We start from the raw sequence: 20,409 nt of genomic DNA on the forward strand, positions 1-20,409 counted from the left end.
ATATTACACGGGATAGAGCCGAAGAAGACATCATGTACTAGAATGATTGATTATTGGCAGATATCCCACAGTTTGGTACGAGAATTCTAGACAGATTATCCAATGATTGATTATGGGAAGTAGACTGACTACCAATAATATCACATTGCAGGTTAATAATGGAATGGCTATTTCGGTACGTGGCTGATAGATTTAATTGGATATGACACTACTGTTTATAAACGTGTAAAATTTTCAGTTGCTATCAGCATAGTTACACTGCTAAGGGGCGGGCTCTGCTCAGCCGCAGGAGATTAGTCTGGGTGATTCCAGAATACTCCGGTGTTGACCCAAAAAAAAAGAAAATCAGCATAGTTACAGGGGGGGGGGGCTTTCATTTTATTACTATCAGCATTCATAGAAAAAGATTGAGGCGACGCGGAGTGAGAACGATCAAGAACTACTAAACAGCAAAAGGCACTCGTAATACAAAACAAGTATTCGAAGAAAGAAAGGCCTTTTCCTGTAGAATTAACTGACGCAGACATCTGCCTTTTCCTGTGGCAGTTAGATTTAAGGTGTAGGTGAACTTCAACGACACGGCTAAGCTAAGAATAAGATTTCAGCGCTAATCCATGCTTTTGAGTTGGCAACCACAACTATGTATCATGGAATCACTAAAAAGAAGAGTATATCTACGAAATGCTAATTCTAAATACACGATGGCAAACATCGAAACTCTTTAATATTAGTAGTATTTAAATTTATTGTTTCGTGTTTGTCCCGTATAAGTCATGTGTATTTCAGCATATTCTATTCGCGAAAGAATAGAGAAGTCTCAACCAATATTCAAGTCCAAGTCTCTTTCTTTGCCTTTTTTTTTTTTGGGCTCGAAGCAAGTCCGAGTTTCTTGCTTACCAAGAATGATGGGAAGAAAAAACATCTCGTCCCAAGTTTTCTCTGGCAAAAGTAAAAGTAGCGTAAAATAATCACCAATCCATTCTTTTCTTGGAAGAAGGCTTGTCGTCGGGAGGCGAGGGACAACTTGGACGCCAGGTTTATCGTTTACCTGCTCCGTAAGCTTTTTCTCTGACAATGACATGGATGCTCCTAGAATCACTCGTAAAGAGAGTTCATAAACCATCGGATCTTCTTGTTCCAATGTTCATTAAGTCGAGCGTTCAAATCACCATGTCTAATGCATCACGTCACTCCAAAAAAATATAGTAGTAGTATTTCTTATTCTTAAAACAAATCTCTACGATAAACGAAACTTTTGGATATCAATAGTTAAAACTAATATAGAAAAACTCTTTCAAATCTAGTTACATTGATGTTGCAGGTGAGGGATTGTTTTCAACTGATTCTATTCTATGCAATTAAAAGCATTGTTGACGCAGTTATTTTTAATTGTATAGCACTAATTGCCAATTTATCCTTTGCCTGAAAATAATCCTACTCAGATCTGAGGTCAAAATTATAAGAATACCCTGCTGTATAATTCACTGTCTAATAAGTATTTGGATTAATCTTTTTTACACTGACAACAATGTACAGTCAGTGTTGGATTAATAACAACTATGCAAAATTTGAATTTCAAATTCAACTTTTACACACGTGTCATGAATCTAACGATGATAGTGTATACACTGTCAGTGTATATAAGATTTACTCTAAGTATTTATTTGGGAACTTTGGAGGACCTCATTTCCTGGTTTGAAGTTCACGTGGGCTTGTCGTTAATTTATTCTCTCACTGTCCTGGCCTTTTTTCTTTTCTTTGTGCAAATAAATCGAGCTGTTTTTTAATTTATTTTTTTTTTGTTTTAATTAGAGTAGATCGATACCTTAGATGATATTGCATAGAATGGTGGGGTTGGGCAATTTAGAGCTTCCACGTCCGAGCCTCGGTTTTAGCTACTTCCAGTTCCAGGGGTAGTTAATTGATTGATTATCTCTTAATAATAAGTAAGTATGGATTTAATAAATTCCAGCGGCCGACTTTTGTACTATTCAAGAAGATATAATGGGGCATTATCATTGCGTCGTATACATTTACCAAAATTTCATCACATTCATTCAAGTCACGGCTAAGCACTCCCAGCAGGGGAAAGATAATAATTATGAAAATCTCAAGAAATCCCTCCCCACCCCCAGAAAAGAAAAAAAAAAGAAAAAAAGGAAAAAGAGGGACAGAAAATTTAAAGAATCTCGCACCATATAATGGAAATTCAAAACCACGATCCATGATCCGTCACATCCTCCTCATATTAGTTTAGCCAACGGTGGTTTCAGCCGTGTAAAGGAAGCGGCGGCCAAATTGGGTGGTAGGGCAAGAGTCCGTTGTTCTCTTCTTTGGTAAATAAAAAGTTTGGGCGGTTTTAGTTCTGATCATTCTCACGGTCACTTGTCATGGCAGACCTATTTTTGTTTAATTTTATTCCTACATTTTTACTTTTTTCGTCCGGTAGCTTGCCAACCACTGCATGCTTGTTCGGTATTTTGATTTTTTCTTGTCTTCAATTAACTATTTTTAATAAAAAAAGAACTTTTGAATATTAAAACCCCTTTTGAGACGTATTTTTGTTAAGGAAAAAACATCTCGAAATAATCCATCAAAAAGTCTAATATATAAATAAGTAACCCAACTCTAATCTAAAAGGTTAAACTATTAGGTCTCGCACCCTTATTTACATATTAATCGTTTTTTCTCTATCTCTCGAATAAATATGAAACATAATTATTTATTAATGAATCTAACAAATCTCTCATTTTATATTTACTTTAATATTCAATGCAAACCCACCTTAACACTTAACGTCATATTTTCTCTCAATCATGGACGCACTCTTTTTTAACATTCAATTCGGATTCTTGATCCTTACCTACCCTTGACTCCTTGTTTTAACACCAACTAAACCCCTGCCAAATCCATGGTGCATCTAATCTAATATCAGTCAAATTCTTTAGCATTTTAATCCACCAAAAAAAAAAAAAATTCACTGGTCTAAATTCGAGAAGAATCCATTACCCACGAGTAACCTAATTTCGCAATCAAAAACTGTGATAACACTTGATAAGGAATCAAACCAACTATTTGGGATAGAAAAAAAAAAGTAATAGAAAATAATAACTAGTACGAATGATGAGCAACACGCAAGAATTAACGTGATTCGACTTAATCACTAACCTACGTCTACGGAAAAAAAAAACTTGTTCTTACCATGTGAGGAAAAATACTACAAGATTATAACTTGATTCCCAAACCCAATTATTGTATAAGTTTATCACCTACTAAAAACTCTCTCACTCCTATTCTTGTGTGTTTTTATAGAATGCTAATCTATTTATTTATAAACAAAATTATTTAGTCAAAAAATCAAATAACATTAGGAAATCAATGCTACTCTCTAGACTCATTGGAACTAACTTCTAAATTTTAAACAAAATAGGAAATAATTTGGCAACTTCTCCAGGTAACTAAAACCAATTAGAAAATTAGTTATTTTCACACAAAATAAGGATTTTGGCTAAAAGAATTGAGCCAATCTTCTAACATGTTTGATAAACATAATCTCATAAAATTATGAAATGAGATTTTGGTGTTAAAAACACTTTTAACAAAAGCTAAAATTTGATACTTTTAAAATAACTTTTGTGTTTTAAAAAATTAAATATTAAATTTAATCATCTTATCCTATATTATGAATTAAATAGAAACATAAATACATTTAAAAATTTTAAAATCATACATTAACTAATATAATAAATATTTGTTGAACCATATATCCAAACAATGTATTACTTTAAAATGCTTTTATTAAAATCTCTATTAGGTGAAGTATTTTTCAATAAACTATCGCAACCCCAAATAGCCTTTAAGTAATCTTTAATAAAAAAGAAAAGGGAAGAAGAAGAAGACGAAAGGGAAAAGAAAGAAGGCTTAAGATTTAATTTGGCTTACAATTATTATATGTGACGTTATTTTTTTAATTAAGTTTTCACATAGAAAAAGTATTATTCTTGAATATTTTTATAGTTAATCTTACATATATCAATAATATATATATTCTCACGAGTGAATGAATACATAACACACATGCAAAATTTTAGGTTATATACAATTCATCTAAAGATAAAATGCATACATTGTAAGTAGACTATTCTTTTGCACGCTATCTGAGAGTCGTACTCCCACGGCATCGGGGAGTTAGCGGGCCATGAGCCCAAAAAATGGCGTCCATTGTCCAACGCCCATCCGATTCCGATACAGGACAAAAAAAAAATATGTCAAGACTGTAGGGCGCGTAATGGAGCCGTATTACTACCACCGCCAGTGGCAGAGGGTACTAATCGATCGGAGATGGATAGGTTTGGCAAAGTATATGGGATTTAATTATTAGCGGACGGACTAGGTGGACACCGGAAGGAAGGAATGGGTCTACCGCCCACGCTACACACCTCTTCTTAGTAGTAGCTGCCAAACAAAGAAACAACGCCCTCACCCAATTTCCAAAATAACCCCCAAAAACCTCGGTACACCGAATTACTCAACAACACACACACACACACAAGAGTCCCACGCTTCATTCTTTCGTCTCCCACCACGCGTTTGCCTCCCTCCCTCCCTCCCCTTCTTTCTTCTCCTCCTATTTACTCCGTTTCTCTCTCCTCCAACAAAACTAGCGATTTTCCTTTTCCTCACATCCCTATCCGATATTTCTCCCTCCCTCTCTTTCTGCTCTCTCTCCCCCCTCCCTCTCTTCGTATGTAGTAGTATGTATCTTCCCACAGATATGCACAAAGTACATAATAAATATATCAATTAGTAGAATAATTATAGTGATCATAGTCTTAATAGTGGTGGAACTCAATTTTTAAAACCAGTTTATAAGTTTCTCTTTGGGTATTTGTGTGCTGTGATACTGCAGATTCTGATACTGTTTGTGCATGTATTTTGTACATTTAATTAATGAATGTTGTAATTGGGTCAAAAAAAAAAGAAAAGAAAAGTTGATTCCTGTTGTGTGTAGATCCTTTTTATCCTAATCTCCTGTCCCATTCTTGTTCGGAAATCCCGATTTCACTTCCCCTATCAGCCGCCCTCTACATTTTTCTTCCTTCCCGATTTACTTCCGGTCTTTATCTCTTGCTTCCCCTTCCCTTCCTGTAGCAATTCAGTCGTTCATCCCCCATTCAACTCCATTCCCATTTTGCTTTTGAGGCTTCAGCTTCTCGTTTGTTTTTTTTAGATATATACAACCCTCATTCTCCTTCCCAGGTTTCTTTTGTACGTTTTATGTTTTTTTTTTCCTTCTGCGTACACAGGTTAGGTTAGGGCAACCTGCGCGGTTTTTCCCTCTCTCCCCCTCTCTCTGTTTTTTTTTTTTTTGGGCATCTTTAGAGGAAAACCTTCAACATTTTTGGTGCTTTTGTTTTAGTTTAGCTATCAATAGTTGGGGGTTTTCTTTTGAATCCAAACCGTTTTTCTCCTTTTGGGATTTCCTCCAATCAATGGCATTGAAGAATTCTGGGATAAACTTTCATACTAATGGGTCTCTTGTGGAGAGGTGCCCAGGTGAAAATTCCAAAGGTTTCGATTCCTATGACTATAACAATCGCGAGGGAAAATCTGACAAGCTATCTTCCGATGATGATATTGTTGATCTATTACCTAGGGATCCCTTTGGTATGGACATTAGCGCCACGTTCACAGCTATTACGGGATGGATTGAGGATTTTGGGTTGGAGAATCTTGGATTTGAGTCATCTAGTGAAGATGATGAGGTTGAAAAGGTGGATGATCAATTCCTTGCCGAGCTAAACATTGTCTGGAACAGTGCCACAAGGCTTCATCCCGATTTGGGCGATATAAAAGCCTATAAAGAATCATCCGTGTCTTCAATGGAATTGGGGTTATGCAATGATCCTAACAAAGAGGATTTCATGGGTTTCAGTTTTGAGAAGTGTTGCACTCCCTGGGATGCAGCTAATAAACATAAATCAGCATCCCCAGCGAAGAATGTTTCCACTGGTGTTCGTGGGCCTCCCCCAGATGCTTTGTTTTTTTCTCTTGGCTACCTGGGTGCGAGGGACCTTCTTTCGGTTGAAAAAGTATGCAAATCCTTGCGTGACGCCGTCCGGAATGATCCTCTCCTCTGGCTAAATCTTCATGTCACTTATCCGTTGTGTGATAAGATCACTGATGATGCCCTTTTACGGTTAACGAGTAGGGCTCAAGGCCGTCTGCACAGCTTAAGTATCGTGGAGTGCTTAAAGATCACCGATGGTGGTTTGAAGAAGGTGCTTGAAATGAATCCTGGATTGACGAAGGTTGGTATTTCCTCCGGGGAATTATTCTTCATTTAGTAGTTTTTCTCATTCATTACACTCCCATCTAATATTTTCGAGATTGTGGTGCATCATTATTTTCTCGACAAGGCTGTCTATTTTGCATTTGTAACCAACTTCATTATACTTCAAATTAGTTTAAACTTCTTAAGCATTTAGAGGCATGTCTGTTGTTGCCAAGTGTTTTCTATTGAAGATCCTGCAGCCTACGAATATTACACATTAATGAAGTGGGCCAGTAAAGTTGGTGATTTATGTTTGCAAAAATTACATGGAAATACATTGAGTTTGTATCCTCAAATGAATTTTTTCCTCCATTAAGGTTGCAAGGAAGTTATAGTTTGTACTATTTGTGGGCACTTTTGTTGATGACTTATCTTCTTCTCCTGCATTTTCTAACTTTTAACCTGTAATAGTGTAATATAACAATGGCCATTTTAAGTTTTTTGCTAATCAAACTGTTACTTCTTTTCTCTCTAGCAGTTATACTTAGGTACATATTTGACAGTGTGCCTCTAGGTAATAGCTGTTGGTGGGTGAATGCTCACTTCTCATTGCTTAGTGGAAACATTAATGGCAAATATTTTTCTTGTTGCTCATATTGCTTTTAACTGGAAATGTATCACGATATTCCTGTATGATCTATGTGGTTTGCTTTTCTCATTACTTTATTCTTTTCTTGTAGCTAAGCATTGCGGGGTGTCTAAGACTCAGCGTTGAAGGGACTTTGAGCAACTTAAGGTTCTTCAAGTCTGTAGGCAGACCTGGAATTAAGCATTTAAGAATTGGTGGACTTTTTGGTGTAACCAGCCAGCATTTTGAAGAGCTGAAGCTTTTATTGGGCGCAGATAAACAGAATTGGGTCAGCGTCAACAAACCACGGTTCTTCCATGCAGAGCAGTTGTATCTGTCCTTTGATGATGAGCGCCCTATTGACATTGAGATATGTCCAAAATGCCAACAACTCAGACAAGTGTATGACTGTCCAGCTGACAGCTGTAGGGGGAAGCAGCACACTGCCCAGGTGTGCAAGGCCTGCACATTTTGCATTGCTCGTTGTATAAACTGTGGGCGGTGCTTGAATAATTGTGATTACGAGGAGACATTTTGTCTCGACTTCCTTTGTTTGGATTGTCTGAAGCAGGTTTTGAATTGCCAGGATAGGCAGAAGAGAGTGACTATTTCGCCAAAGCACACTTATCTTCACCAACAGGCAAGTTACCATTTCTTCCTATATGGCTAGAGGACTATTATGATGTTAGATACAGCTCCTCAGATTGTCAGTTGAATGTTGTACGAGATTTGTATGGTTTCCCAATAAAGCACATTTTGTTGAACAGATCCATAGACTTTAGTTGGGTGTAGATAGTGTATTTCTTTATTCACTCTGGTATCAGGACAGGCTATGGAATAAGGCACTACCTCTGGAGATGACATTTTGATTTTTATTGGAAAAAGGAAGGAAGTCTGCAGGCCCTGCATCTACCTGGGAGGTCCTGGTCTTGTTGTATTATGTGTTTGACAATCTTGCTTTCATTAGCATCTGCCTCCTAATGCTGCGGGGAGCCTTTAAAAAGGGGAAAAACAAGAAAAAAGAAAAAAAAAAAAAGAAAAAGAAAAAAGGGGAGTGAGAGAGAGAGAGAGAGAGTGGAATGTTGAAGGTATTTGCTCAGAAGCGAATTAATGGAATTGAGTAGTTATTTTACCACAGTGGGCTGGATGTTTCGATGCTATTCACACATTTAGCGGCCATGGATTATTAATCCGAAGAAACACAGGTGGACAGAAGACCGAATTATGATGCTGGTTACTTGACATCCTTGTTCCAAGGTTTGTTATTGAGAAATATGAAGACGGTAAATGATGTTGTTGCATGAAAATGAGGGGAGTTTGCGGCTGATGAAGGGATCACGGGTCATGTTTGTTGGAAGTGTAGGCAAAAATTATTATATGTATGTCCGAAGTCTTCCCGGTCGTTATGGTGCTTCTCTTCGGTACTATTCTTGTTTGTATTGTAAAATCTGGATATATTTACCTGTATTAGCTGAAGGAGGCGTGACTGAAGATCAGATGCCCTGATCACGAGTCACCCGTACCCGTGTTGCTAATGTTGTGAGTACATTATTATTATTGATCAGGAAATGATGAAATGGCACTTAAAGGTCATATTTGTTGGCTTAAGATTTGAGTTTTGCCTGTTTTAGAATCTCCAGTATTACTTTCGTTTCTTTGTCGTTTTTAGATACAAAAATATTTGGTACAAGTGAGTTGGAGTTGGTTAATGAAGAGAGCCTTGATGTAATATCCGTTCAAGTTCTAGCTAATTCCTATCCAGGTTGGTGACTGTACGTTGCAATGCACATTAAGTAAGAGAAGCAGACTTTTGAGTTTCAGGAAACAGTTCTCCAGAACTAGAAGGGAAGGATCGTTCATTTAATTAATTTATTTATTTTGAAGTTTTGGACAATTTATATGCATTCCGGAATTTCGATTCCTGCCGCCTGAACCATTTAAGAGGATAGCCGGCCAGGCCTTAACAGATAACGCTATCTATTCAATGTAGCGCATGGCCTTTTTTTTTTTTTTGTAACCCGAAACATGCCCCAATTCGAGCCCTTAGGATCCGAGCCGGCACACCAAATCGGAGGGAAGTCGATAACCCCATACAGCTTTTCCGAGCGAGTCAGGATGTGTAGCACAGCGGACATGAATTGAATCCGGATCAGTGGGGAAGCCAGCAACTCAAGGCCGACCCTCAACTGTTGCGCCATATGCCCTGAGGGCGCATGCCCTTTGGTTTCCCGTACTGGAAACGAGTACCCCCCTCCTCCCCTCCCCTTTTTTTTTACCCCTTTTTCCAATATATTATAGTGCACAAAAGTCAAAGGCACAGTACTTCCTTCGTCCATTGAAAACTTCATACTTTTTATTTTAAAATGTTTTAAAATATTTGTTACATTAAAAAAATCAAAAAAAATTTTAATATCTTTTTTCAATATAATCTTTCTTTTTAATCATATGCATGTTATCATTCAAACTTAAGTTTTAAATTTATAGAGATAGAATTAAAAAGAGAAGTATAAACATTACAATCAAATCACTATTCTTAAAAGTTTGAATTTCCCAAATATGACTAAATAATTGGGACAGAGAGAATACATCTTTTTTACAGAAAAATGAGAAATCTTTTGTAAAGATAATAATACTTCCTTTTAACTGTGAAGGGGTAAAGGTCACTTGAGACAATGGGGAAAGTTTTTTTTTTTTTTTGGGAAAATTGGGCATTATTGGCTGTGAATTTAATCGCGCTTGCATTGCAATAAACCATCATGTTCCTGTCACCGTGTTGACGGAAAACTGCATATCTCAAACTTGAAGGCTGCAGCACCCGGAATCACAACCATTGCAGGAGACGCTTCGCCTTCCATTCGCCACGTGCTAAGACAGTGAAGTAAAACCCACGCCTTCAATGACCGCAATCTAAGAGCGTGGTTTCCCGTCACCTGATTCCAGAGAAACGCTCAAGTGAAAAATACATCAAACGCCTGAAATATCACCGTCAATCAGTCGGGTGAACTGTTTCTGGGTATAGTAGCCAGTATATATGCTTGGTCCAGCCGCGTCCACTACCGCGACCCTCCTCCTTCTCTCTCAGAGTCCAAACACCGTCGTCATCTGAAAGTTAAAATCCAATCTCCTACGCCACTCTCCTGCTTGAATACTATGCTTCTAACGGCTACGTAAATGTACTTGGCCCATAGACCTCGTCCTATTGATTCCTACAAAGATTTATCATCAGAAGAATTGGTGATGGACATTACTCCCCACGTAGACCTGCAGCAGCAGCAGATGATTTTGGCCGACAGCGGCGGCGAGGATCACGAATTGAGGGCTCCCAAGAAACGGGCCGAAACTTGGGTCCAAGATGAGACCCGGAGCCTAATTGCCTTCAGGCGCGAGGTGGATGCATTGTTTAACACCTCCAAATCCAACAAGCATTTGTGGGAGCAAATCTCCAGCAAGATGAGGGAAAAGGGTTTCGACCGTTCCCCGACTATGTGCACGGACAAGTGGAGGAATCTGCTCAAGGAATTCAAGAAATTGAAGCAGCAGGATAGAGGAAATAATAACTGCAATAATAGCGGGAGTGCCTCTTCGGCTAATAAGATGTGGTATTACAAGGAACTGGAGGAGCTGCTCAGAGACAGGGCTAAGAATGGTTCTTACAAGAGCCCTCCTCCTCCTCCGCCGTCTGCCAAGGTTGAAGCTTATATTCATTTCCCAGATAAAGGAGGTAGGACTCCATACTTGGTTGTTCTCCTTAGTTTTCAATTTTCTTGGCTTTTGGATACATTGTGATTAGGCCATGTAACTATGCACGCTGACTGGTTTTTGTCTGGCCAAGGGGGAGTTCAGTGTGGTGAGTGGACTTGTTCTAGTATTTGTTTTATGACGGGTGTGTGTTGTATGAATTTTAATGAATATTTACAGATTATTATCATAGCTTTGTAGGAGCTTGATGTTGGAAAAACCTTGTTTCCATCCTTCATTCTTTTATATTAATGTAGCCATTTGTTGGTTATTTGCTGCATCCTGAAAACATACTTGGATTTTGAGAATCACTTGAATCAAAAAGTGGAAATATTCTGTGTTAGCTATTATTCCTAACAGAATGATTTTAGGATTTTGTGATGCTTGACAAGAGAATATATTATAATCTGATCTGATTCTTTGTCCTGTAGTTTAGCCTTGCTATTTTTATTGATTCAAATAACAGAATAGAAGTAGAACAGCTACTAAAAGTTGCCCTTCGATTTGCAATCCTGCGACTGTGTCATTCTATGTCAATGTTTAGCTATTGACATTCAGAAGATATAGGAAGGAACTTGCTACCTTGTTAGTTTTGTTGCTTGTGTTTTAGCTTCTCTTTGCATGCCTTCTGTTATGGAAATCTTATTTTTTATTCCTGCAGCAAATGAACCCACAATTATGGCTATGAGGTCTTAAGATACCTTTTGACTTTTATTTACTACTTTCAGGTCTTGAGGATGGAAGTATTCCATTTGGATCAGTGGAAGGTAAAGGACGTGAGGGGAATTTGGAACTTTATGGTCATGTTTGAAGAAGTCTTCTTAAAGAGTTTTTAGCCATAGTTATTGTTCTTGTGCTCTTGATAGTCTCATCTTGGGATGTGCTGTCATTTTTGAGAAGTAGATGAGTAAATTCTTCCACTGACTACATTGCATAAAATCAGATCTTCAATAAGTTCTAACCTAAAACTTCTGCAAATAATAAGAATTTAGAATTCGAGTAATTATGTCCCGAGTGGAAGTTCTAAATGTTGAGTTAGAGAAGGATAAGTATATGAGAACCGTTTATCTTTGTTAAACAGTGAAATTTGGCCTATCTATGCTTGACAAGAAGTTGAGATTATTTAATTTAGAAGAATGGATTACAACTCAGGAAGTTAAAGCAACAACTTGCATCTGCCTTTTTTTGTAGTGAGATGTCTATCTGCATGAAACCTTTAAACTCTGATCTCTAACACAACTATTATAATACCTAAAAAGAATTATTGCATTTGCCTTCTAATTTGCAACATTAGATTGGAAGAAATATGTTGTACATGTTTAGTTAGTAATTTTTGAATGACAATAATTTCCTAGTTGTAATTTGGAATAAACTTATAACAGTACTTGCTAATTAATAACTGGATTATGTGCCTTTCATGGCTGCTGTCATTTTCCCCATCGATAGATGTAGAACTTCGAAATTTCTTTAGGAATGAGTCTCTCAAATGTCCCTGAACCTTGTGAACAGAAAATGGCAGAGCCAGTGTGAACCTTGAAACACCTTTAGATAATGATGGTGACCCTCTTACTATTACTGCTGCTGATGCTGTTACAGCCAATGAAGTTCCTCCTTGGAATTGGAGGACTAGCCCCGATGCTGGTATGTGTCTAATAATGGTAAAGTTCTTTGTTGCTAATGCTCTTTCCTGAGATTCAGTTGATATTTTCCCCCTCTAATGCACTCTCTCAAATTTCATTTAGATTTGTTTTTTGAATATTGTCTGCATCTTATAGGAAACAGGATTTTAATCATAGTTTTCTTCTAATCTTGTTTGTTTTCAATGCTCAAGTCTTAACCTTTGACACCTCTTGGGAAAATAATCATAAATTGTACCAGTGATTTGGGTCATTTGTATATCATGAATCATCATGGCTTGTGGCCCTTTACTATGTGACCAAAAACCATCAGGAGTTTTAGAGGGATCAGTGGCCATTGACCATGGACAGGTTACATTCTGAATTTTGTCAGGAGGACAACTAGATACAAGTGATAATCATGAGGAACATCTAAATAATTTATTTGCAGTTGCTTGAATGGTTTACATCTTCTACAGGAACACTGATAAAAATTTAGTAGATTTTTCTTGCTAATGAACAGAATGCATGTCCAGTCATCAGTGGATAAGAAGCACATGTTTACTTGCCAAAAACATGGTTTGTTTCTTGATTCGTCATGGTGACTTCACTCCATCTCCAGTGGTCTTGTTAAAGCATTTTTAACAGTGTTTGCAATTGAATTTGGAGATTGCATCGTTTATTGGAGGGATATCATACAAGCATCAGATTTTCATGAAGGTTGCATCTTAAGCTTGTCAAATGAGTTGCAGTATCTGCAGGTCCAGATGGTTGGATTTCTTGAGTTGATGAGTAACTTGAACTTCATATAAGAATCATGCTTATTGTTTCTTCGGACTGGTGTTTTCTCGTCTGCAACTGGTCAATTTAAGCAGATGCAATACTGTCATTACCGCAGGCAGTGATGGACACCCTTCCTATGGTGGAAGGGTTATAACAGTCAAGTGGGGCGAGTACAGGAGAAGAATTGGTATAGACGGAACTGCTGATGCCATCAAGGAAGCGATCAAGTCTGCTTTCAGCTTGCGTACCAAAAGGGCATTTTGGTTAGAGGATGAGGACAGCATTATTCGGACTATTGACAGAGACATGCCTCTGGGAAATTATACTCTTCACCTTGATGAAGGTATGCTAGAACCGGGGAAAGTTTTTTTTTCTTGTAGCTGGAAATTTGACTGTTTGAAATTTGTTAAGCTGAAGCTGGATGTGCTCTCATGTAGGGATCTCCTTCAAGGTGTGCCTGTACAATGAGTCTGATCGATTGGCTGTTCATACAGAAGACAAGACACTGTACACTGAAGATGATTTCCGTGATTTCTTGACCCGCCGTGGCTTGATAGGTTTAAGAGAGATCGATGGCTATAGATGCTTTAGCAATATAGATGACCTCCGTCCTGGTGCAGTGTACCAGGGGGTGAGACTTTTAGGGGACTAGAAAGTAGGTGGTGGGAATCACGAAGATTCTGTTTTAGTGCCAAAAATGAACTCAGAATCACAACATCTCAGTTTTTGTGATATACTTTGCTCATTCACTACTATTATAACCGTCTGTAAGTGCAATTTCTGGCTTCTTATAATCTTTGTGCAACGTTTCAATTATCTCATGTGCGAAGAGCTTGGTGAGATGTTTTTGAGACTGATTGAGCGGTGGAGGATCTTTTTAAGCTCAAATTTTTGACAAATGTTTTTTTTGATCTCTCCCGTTCTTGACCAGCACAACTCAAACCTTTTGGAGGATAGGATTCAGTACAAGGGGTAGAATGGGTAAGGGGAAGAGGGAAGTTGATTGGAGAAGGAAACTTACATGACAAGAAACATGGGGACCCAAAAAAAAAAAAACCGGGGAGTGCGTTTTGCTGCCTTATGAGGCGTGATTTTTGTAGGGGCAATGTAATTTTCTGCAAGTGCACCTCCTGCTTCAGTGGACCAGAGATCCATCCAGAATATTGAATCTTTAGAATTGAACGCTTGGGACATTTTATAGTTTGCGTACGTTGAAATACGTAAAATTCTTGCGTATTTTTTGTCGACAAGTTGCTTAATTAGAGGCTGCGAAATGGTGATCCTTTTAATTAGACGCCTTTTCCTTTTAAATCAACAGCCTTTTGGATTGTTGGCCATCACAAACAATTTTTGAAGAAAAACTCGCAAACTAAACAAGACCTAATTAATTTGCCACAAACAATTTCTTTTAATTATTTCTCCATTGCGGGAGTCTAGGGTAAATTTTTGGATATCTAATAGCTTGTTTAAATGGGAAATATTAAGGGGTTTCTGTAAAAAAAAAATACATATATATATATAATGTAAAGATATAATGTATATCAGATAAAAAAATAATTAAAAAATGTGCCAAAAATATTCTACACATTTTTTTGTGAAAAATTTGCAAACTAAACCAAACCTAATTATTTCGCCAATGTGGCAGAGAATTGAAAACCCAGGGTAAATTTTTTCACTAAAGGCATGTTTTATAATTTAAGTTAATACTAAAAATTAATTTATTTAGATCTTTTTGAATTCAACATGTTTGATAACTGAAATAACTAACCGCTTAATATATTAAGCATTCGTTAATTTGTGTACAAAATTTTAAGTGAAATTTTTTTGATTGGATTTTCTGAATTGATCACATATATTACGTACATCTAATATACTTTTATACATGCTCTCTCACAAAAACGTATGTGCTGCTCTGGTTTTATTCGACACACGTACGTGTGCACACACGCATACAAATACACACACTTGAGTACTATTTCTCGATTATTTAATTATTTTCTCTCATACAAAATACATTTTTCTCTCTCTAAATACATAAATAAAGGCAAATTTTCCAAAGACAAAAGTATAACACTTGTGCGATATCTCAATTCAATGCTATAATTCATTAGTTATCAAACACATAACTTTATTAATTCAGCAACTCATACTTTCAACACTTAATATGTAGAAATGAAATGTTATTTGCACTCTCATTTTTGTTAATCACACTTTCACTATCATTTTAATTATATAGTTTTTATTTATTAGATTATAAGGTAAAATGAATTGTGAGAGTGTAAATAATATTTTTCTTTTTTAGAATTCAGATTCCAAACACTCTTAATTTTATCATATAGGCCTAATTGGGAAAATGGTACCAACCAACGATCATCTAACCGACTTTCAGATGTTGATGGCATGCGGGGTTGGGTGCCTAATGCGCACCACAAACCCAAGCGACATCCACGCTCATATTAACCATCGAAAAGGACCGGTACCCCCAAGATGGACGGCGATGCATAGGTCGTCCCCGATCGAAGCGCTCCGCATGGAGCATACCAGGGTGGTAAGTGGTCTTCTATCCCACACTACTTTCAAACCCTCGTTAATTCCGCCCCCCATTTTGCCATTTTGGCGCTGCTGCCCCCTCGCCCAAGGATCCCTTTTCTGTATATATACTATCATTCGTCCACGTCTACCCTACTACTACTGTTCTATTGCCCGCCCACCTTGCCACTATCAACAGTCTCCTACTACTACTGCTTTAGCTTCTATCGTCTTCATCCTCGTAGCTATGGCCAAAATTAAGATCGGGATTAACGGTATCCCGATCCGTCCAATGTTATCGTTTTCTTTTCCGAGTATTTATGATTTCACCTTTTCCTTACCATTTCATGATTCATCGTTTGTTGTTGTGTGCATTTTTAGGCTTTGGAAGGATCGGCCGTTTGGTCGCCAGAGTCGCTCTCCAGAGTGATGACGTTGAACTCGTCGCTGTCAATGATCCATTCATCACCACTGATTACATGGTAACGTACACTGTTCTCTTCTTCCATCCTACTACTTTATCTGATTGTCTTTAGCAAAATTTGGTAAGATTTTTATTTCTAGGGCCTCTTTTTTTTTTTCTTTTAAATGTTGCTTTGTCGTTCACTCGGAAATTTTTGTCATCGATGTGTTCATCGCTGGATCGTTGTGCCGTAGGCGATATGAATGAAATGAACAAATAACGTAACCTGCCAACTTATGATCGTTGTCTCCAACTTAGATATGTTGTTCTTTTCTCGGATCTGTTTCGATCTGGTCCATCTTGTTTGTTCAGTATCTTAAACCTCTCGTACTTGAATGCTTCTAATAGTAGTGTAAGGTTAGGGATCATGTGTACATACTGCTCTTGTATTCATGTCTGTCCATATTATTTTTATCTTGTTTGTTCAGTATCTTAAACCTCTCGTACCCAGGGCATTCACTTTTCCCTATAATTTTGTGATGTATGCAACTGTTTTTAAATCCTTGGGGTGGATGGTTCGTTTTATCTTATATCCTTTTGCTTGAGTGCCTGATCTGCTTTTGGTGCCTTTTGTAATGCGTGCTAACAGGATTTTGATTTCCGTTTGATTGTATTTTTTCCTTCCCCACTTTAGATCTACATGTTCAAATACGATACTGTTCACGGCCAATACAAAAAGCATGAGCTCAAGGTCCAGGATTCTAAGACCATTCTCTTTGGTGACAAGCCTGTCACTGTCTTTGGCAGCAGGTACATTCTTATTCGAACCCACATGTTTGTTGCTTGAAACATGCGAGTCCTATAGTATCTTATAGTTCCTTTCGGACCAATGACCAGGAACCCAGAGGAGATTCCATGGGGTGAGGCTGGAGCTGACTTTGTTGTTGAATCCACTGGAGTCTTTACTGACAAGGACAAAGCTGCTGCCCACTTGAAGGTAGTGTTTTCTTTCTAAATTGATCATTTAAAGCAAGATTGTCTATAAGTCAATTAGATTATTCTCTCAGATATCCTATTTTTGTTTATTTAAAGAGATTCTGTGTTGAATATTCTTTATCCATGTCTGTCAGGGAGGTGCCAAGAAAGTTATCATTTCTGCCCCAAGTAAGGACGCTCCAATGTTTGTCATAGGTGTGAACGAGAAAGATTACAAGCCTGATATTGATATTGTCTCCAATGCCAGTTGCACAACCAACTGTCTTGCTCCTTTGGCTAAAGTAATTTGTTGTATCAGTTCACTCACCTCTTAGTCTTTGGGACCATGAATTGTAAACTAATGGCTTCAGATGTGACCATTGGCAGGTTCTTAATGATAGATTTGGTATTGTTGAGGGCCTTATGACAACAGTGCACTCCATAACTGGTACGTCATTCTCAACTGTGCTTATTCCGTTCTGTTCTTATTCTTCAGTTAAGAATTCAATTGATGCCTAACTTACATGATGTGATGCAGCCACACAAAAGACTGTGGATGGTCCATCAATGAAGGACTGGAGAGGTGGCAGGGCTGCATCATTCAACATTATTCCCAGCAGTACTGGTGCCGCCAAGGTATTAGCATTGTGAATAAATGTTTGAATCACAACTGTTGAGAATCTTATCTTACTATTTTTGATATCAATAGGTCGATGCATATACTTCTTGCATAATTAAGTCTGTGCATATGTCATCTACATCATCATCCTTTGTGTTATTATTTCTATCTAGAAGGCTGTTCATCATTTGATCATGCTTTTTGACTTCCCCACAAGCAAAACTGTTTATGAGAAGCAACCATATCATGGTGATACTGTTTTCTCCTAAGAAATCTGTAATTGACCATTTAAAGTAAATTTAGCTAAACCGGGTCTAAACAACTCAATGTCAATATTGCATTACAAACTATGGAATTTGAGGTGCAATTCCCACTCAGATTGCCTCTGGTGTTCTTACAGACATTAAGAACTTGACTAATGTAATCTCTTTCTGTACAGGCTGTTGGAAAAGTTCTACCCGCTCTAAATGGAAAGCTTACTGGGATGTCTTTCCGTGTTCCAACTGTTGATGTCTCTGTGGTTGATCTTACTGCAAGGCTCGAGAAGGCTGCCACATATGATGAAATCAAAGCTGCCATGAAGTAAGAATAAGGGAAATTTTATAGCTCATGCATCAATTCCCCACCCACCCACACCACCACCACCACCACCCCCCCCCCCTCTTCAAAAAAGAACAAAAACCCAGAAGGGCGCAGGAACATGTACTGAATCTTAATTACTCTATTTTGAAGGGAGGAGTCTGAGACTAATTTGAAGGGAATCCTGGGTTACACAGAGGATGATGTTGTGTCCAGTGACTTCGTTGGTGACAGCAGGTAATTCTTGGCCCTTTTCCCTTAATGCCTTGCTTTCTGCTGATTCTATTTTATATCATGAATTTGTCCCTTTTCAGTTTCCGGATGCACTGTTTGTTGCCACTATTTTGCAACTATGCCACTAGTGCTTCTAAATATATTCTTAGCTTCCTATTTGTGCTGGTTGGAGATCTAACTTTTTCATCTATTGATTGCATTGTACAGGTCAAGCATTTTCGATGCCAAGGCAGGTATTGCTTTGAATGGCAACTTTGTGAAGGTGGTCTCTTGGTATGATAACGAATGGGGTTACAGGTGAGTCTATCCATTTACATTTGAGATATATTGTTTTATTTTATTTATTTTTGGATTTGGAATTGTGTTTTAGCTTTATTTTGGATATGCGCTAAGAATCCCTGCATCATCTCATCTTACGTTAATTGCTCATTCTGCATATTTTGGACATAAAAATGTTAATACATTTTTTTAAAAAATTTTTTGGTTGCAGCAACCGTGTTGTTGACTTGATTCGACACATGGCAAAAAGTCAATAGGCTGTTCCGGCTTCTATTTCTGATGGAAGTGTTTCTCCATCTTTAGTATGGCGTCTTGTTTAGGGAGTATAGACTCTTACCAATTTTGTCTGGTCCACACAGCGTCGGATCTTCTGCTTTGCGGCGTTAAGAACTGCTTCTGCCAATTTCACTGATTAGACTCTTATTTTGTTTTGCTTTTTGGTCATGTCTTGGTGTTTTTTATTTTGCTTCGCTTTGTTTAACCGTTCAAGTCAATATTCACACGGCAATGCCGGTTTTGCACTCTCAAACCAGTTTTGTGTTTTGGTTTTGGTGCCATCGAGTCTAGGCCCCTTAGGGTTCAAGAAAATCAGCATCCTCCGTTGGTGGTGGTTTCTGATGTTGAGGAGTAGTGAAACTGATCATGTAAATTGATGTGCTGCGCGGTTTATCGTTCCTCTTGATTACTTAAAATTGCTCAATGCGATGGGGTTTACCCGTAGTTTCTGGTCGTCAATTCGATTTACGGTCTGTTTGATAATATAAAAAAGTGTTGAATCTAAATTTTTTCAGACATTCAGATGTTCTGAATGTTTGATAAATGAAAATCTATTTGCTGAACTTATTAAGCAGTGATGAATCTGTGTGTATTTTTTTCAGCACAAGAATCCTAACTGAATGCTTAATTCTGATAAGAATTAATAGAATTACTTCAATTACCTTATCTTATTTATCAAATCTATCCGTGTTTGTTAATTATGTTCAAAATTCTTATCTAATTAAACAACATAATATTCTCTATCTAACGATTTTTAGTTTCTCTTTTCTCCTTTTTTAATGACTTTCACATCTTATCCATACTCCTCATATAATATATTTCATCTTTTATATTAATTTGATTTAAAAATAAATATTACCATTTTCATACATAATAATTTTAAACTAATTAAATCATAGATTCTATTTCTTTTTTGAATGAAAGGATATAAGGGTAAAATTATCAAATTAAACTTATTAAGCATTCAGTTATAAATATTTATCAAACAGTATAAATAGGTTTAGCATTAAAATTCAGACATTTATATATTTTTTTTCAGTACTTAAAATTCAGCAAATTAATTGTTTCAGTATTCAGATTTTAGAATTCAGATTTAATTTTATCAAACGAAACCTTAGACGAATTTTCGGAGTCATCTTTTACCGGCTGGACGCAGCCAATTCGATTAGTCTAATTTTTTGGAGTCATATTTTACCCTTAACCCACTTGCCCGTAACATTGCACTTACAACTCCAAGAATGTAGGGGTGAAATATCTGAGTTTTGCTCGTATAAATAACAGGGGCTGCCTTATCTCCATGAGATTGATGTGGACAAATTGGGAAGAAGTTGAATATATATTACCGCCGCTTATCTTTATGAGATTGATATGGAAAACTCGGCAGAAAATAAAAGCCATACCTTCTCTTAAACCATTTCTTCCACGTTCTCTACACCGTTATTTGATGTCGTGACGAAATCAATATATCAAGATTGA

At 37.3% G+C, this 20,409-nt stretch overlaps 3 protein-coding genes across 3 annotated transcripts; all 3 read left to right on the forward strand.

Annotated features, from left to right (window-relative positions):
* Positions 1-4,569: 4,569 nt before the first annotated feature.
* LOC113754067 (F-box protein SKIP14) lies at positions 4,570-8,510 on the forward strand. Its single transcript, XM_027298393.1, has 2 exons — positions 4,570-6,311; positions 7,015-8,510. The coding sequence occupies exons 1-2, from the start codon at positions 5,493-5,495 to the stop codon at positions 7,570-7,572; spliced, it is 1,377 nt and encodes a 458-aa protein (XP_027154194.1). The 5' UTR covers positions 4,570-5,492; the 3' UTR covers positions 7,573-8,510.
* Positions 8,511-9,685: 1,175 nt separating this feature from the next.
* Positions 9,686-13,855, forward strand: LOC113754445 (trihelix transcription factor GT-1-like). Its single transcript, XM_027298855.1, has 5 exons — positions 9,686-10,623; positions 11,369-11,407; positions 12,150-12,281; positions 13,155-13,382; positions 13,477-13,855. The coding sequence occupies exons 1-5, from the start codon at positions 10,074-10,076 to the stop codon at positions 13,689-13,691; spliced, it is 1,164 nt and encodes a 387-aa protein (XP_027154656.1). The 5' UTR covers positions 9,686-10,073; the 3' UTR covers positions 13,692-13,855.
* A 1,781-nt stretch (positions 13,856-15,636) lies between these two features.
* LOC113751589 (glyceraldehyde-3-phosphate dehydrogenase, cytosolic) lies at positions 15,637-19,377 on the forward strand. The gene is made up of 11 exons (XM_027295641.1): positions 15,637-15,843; positions 15,950-16,050; positions 16,666-16,781; positions 16,869-16,968; positions 17,102-17,248; positions 17,334-17,394; positions 17,485-17,582; positions 18,005-18,147; positions 18,298-18,381; positions 18,586-18,675; positions 18,869-19,377. Exons 1-11 carry the CDS (start codon positions 15,816-15,818, stop codon positions 18,912-18,914), a joined length of 1,014 nt encoding a protein of 337 aa, XP_027151442.1. The 5' UTR covers positions 15,637-15,815; the 3' UTR covers positions 18,915-19,377.
* The last annotated feature ends 1,032 nt before the right edge of the window (positions 19,378-20,409 follow it).

This window comes from Coffea eugenioides, chromosome 11 (assembly GCF_003713205.1).
Source record: "Coffea eugenioides isolate CCC68of chromosome 11, Ceug_1.0, whole genome shotgun sequence".
NCBI lineage: Eukaryota > Viridiplantae > Streptophyta > Magnoliopsida > Gentianales > Rubiaceae > Coffea > Coffea eugenioides.

Bases quoted from the DNA above. Each gene is read 5' to 3' on its own strand.
- LOC113754067 (XM_027298393.1), top strand. From the start codon at position 5,493: ATGGCATTGAAGAATTCTGGGATAAACTTTCATACTAATGGGTCTCTT. The intron at 6,312-7,014 runs GTTGGTATTTCC...CTTTTCTTGTAG, and splicing joins TGAATCCTGGATTGACGAAG to CTAAGCATTGCGGGGTGTCT.
- LOC113754445 (XM_027298855.1), top strand. From the start codon at position 10,074: ATGTACTTGGCCCATAGACCTCGTCCTATTGATTCCTACAAAGATTTA. The intron at 10,624-11,368 runs GTAGGACTCCAT...TACTACTTTCAG, and splicing joins TCATTTCCCAGATAAAGGAG to GTCTTGAGGATGGAAGTATT. The intron at 12,282-13,154 runs GTATGTGTCTAA...TCATTACCGCAG, and splicing joins GAGGACTAGCCCCGATGCTG to GCAGTGATGGACACCCTTCC.
- LOC113751589 (XM_027295641.1), top strand. From the start codon at position 15,816: ATGGCCAAAATTAAGATCGGGATTAACG. The intron at 17,583-18,004 runs GTATTAGCATTG...CTTTCTGTACAG, and splicing joins GCAGTACTGGTGCCGCCAAG to GCTGTTGGAAAAGTTCTACC. The intron at 18,382-18,585 runs GTAATTCTTGGC...TGCATTGTACAG, and splicing joins GACTTCGTTGGTGACAGCAG to GTCAAGCATTTTCGATGCCA.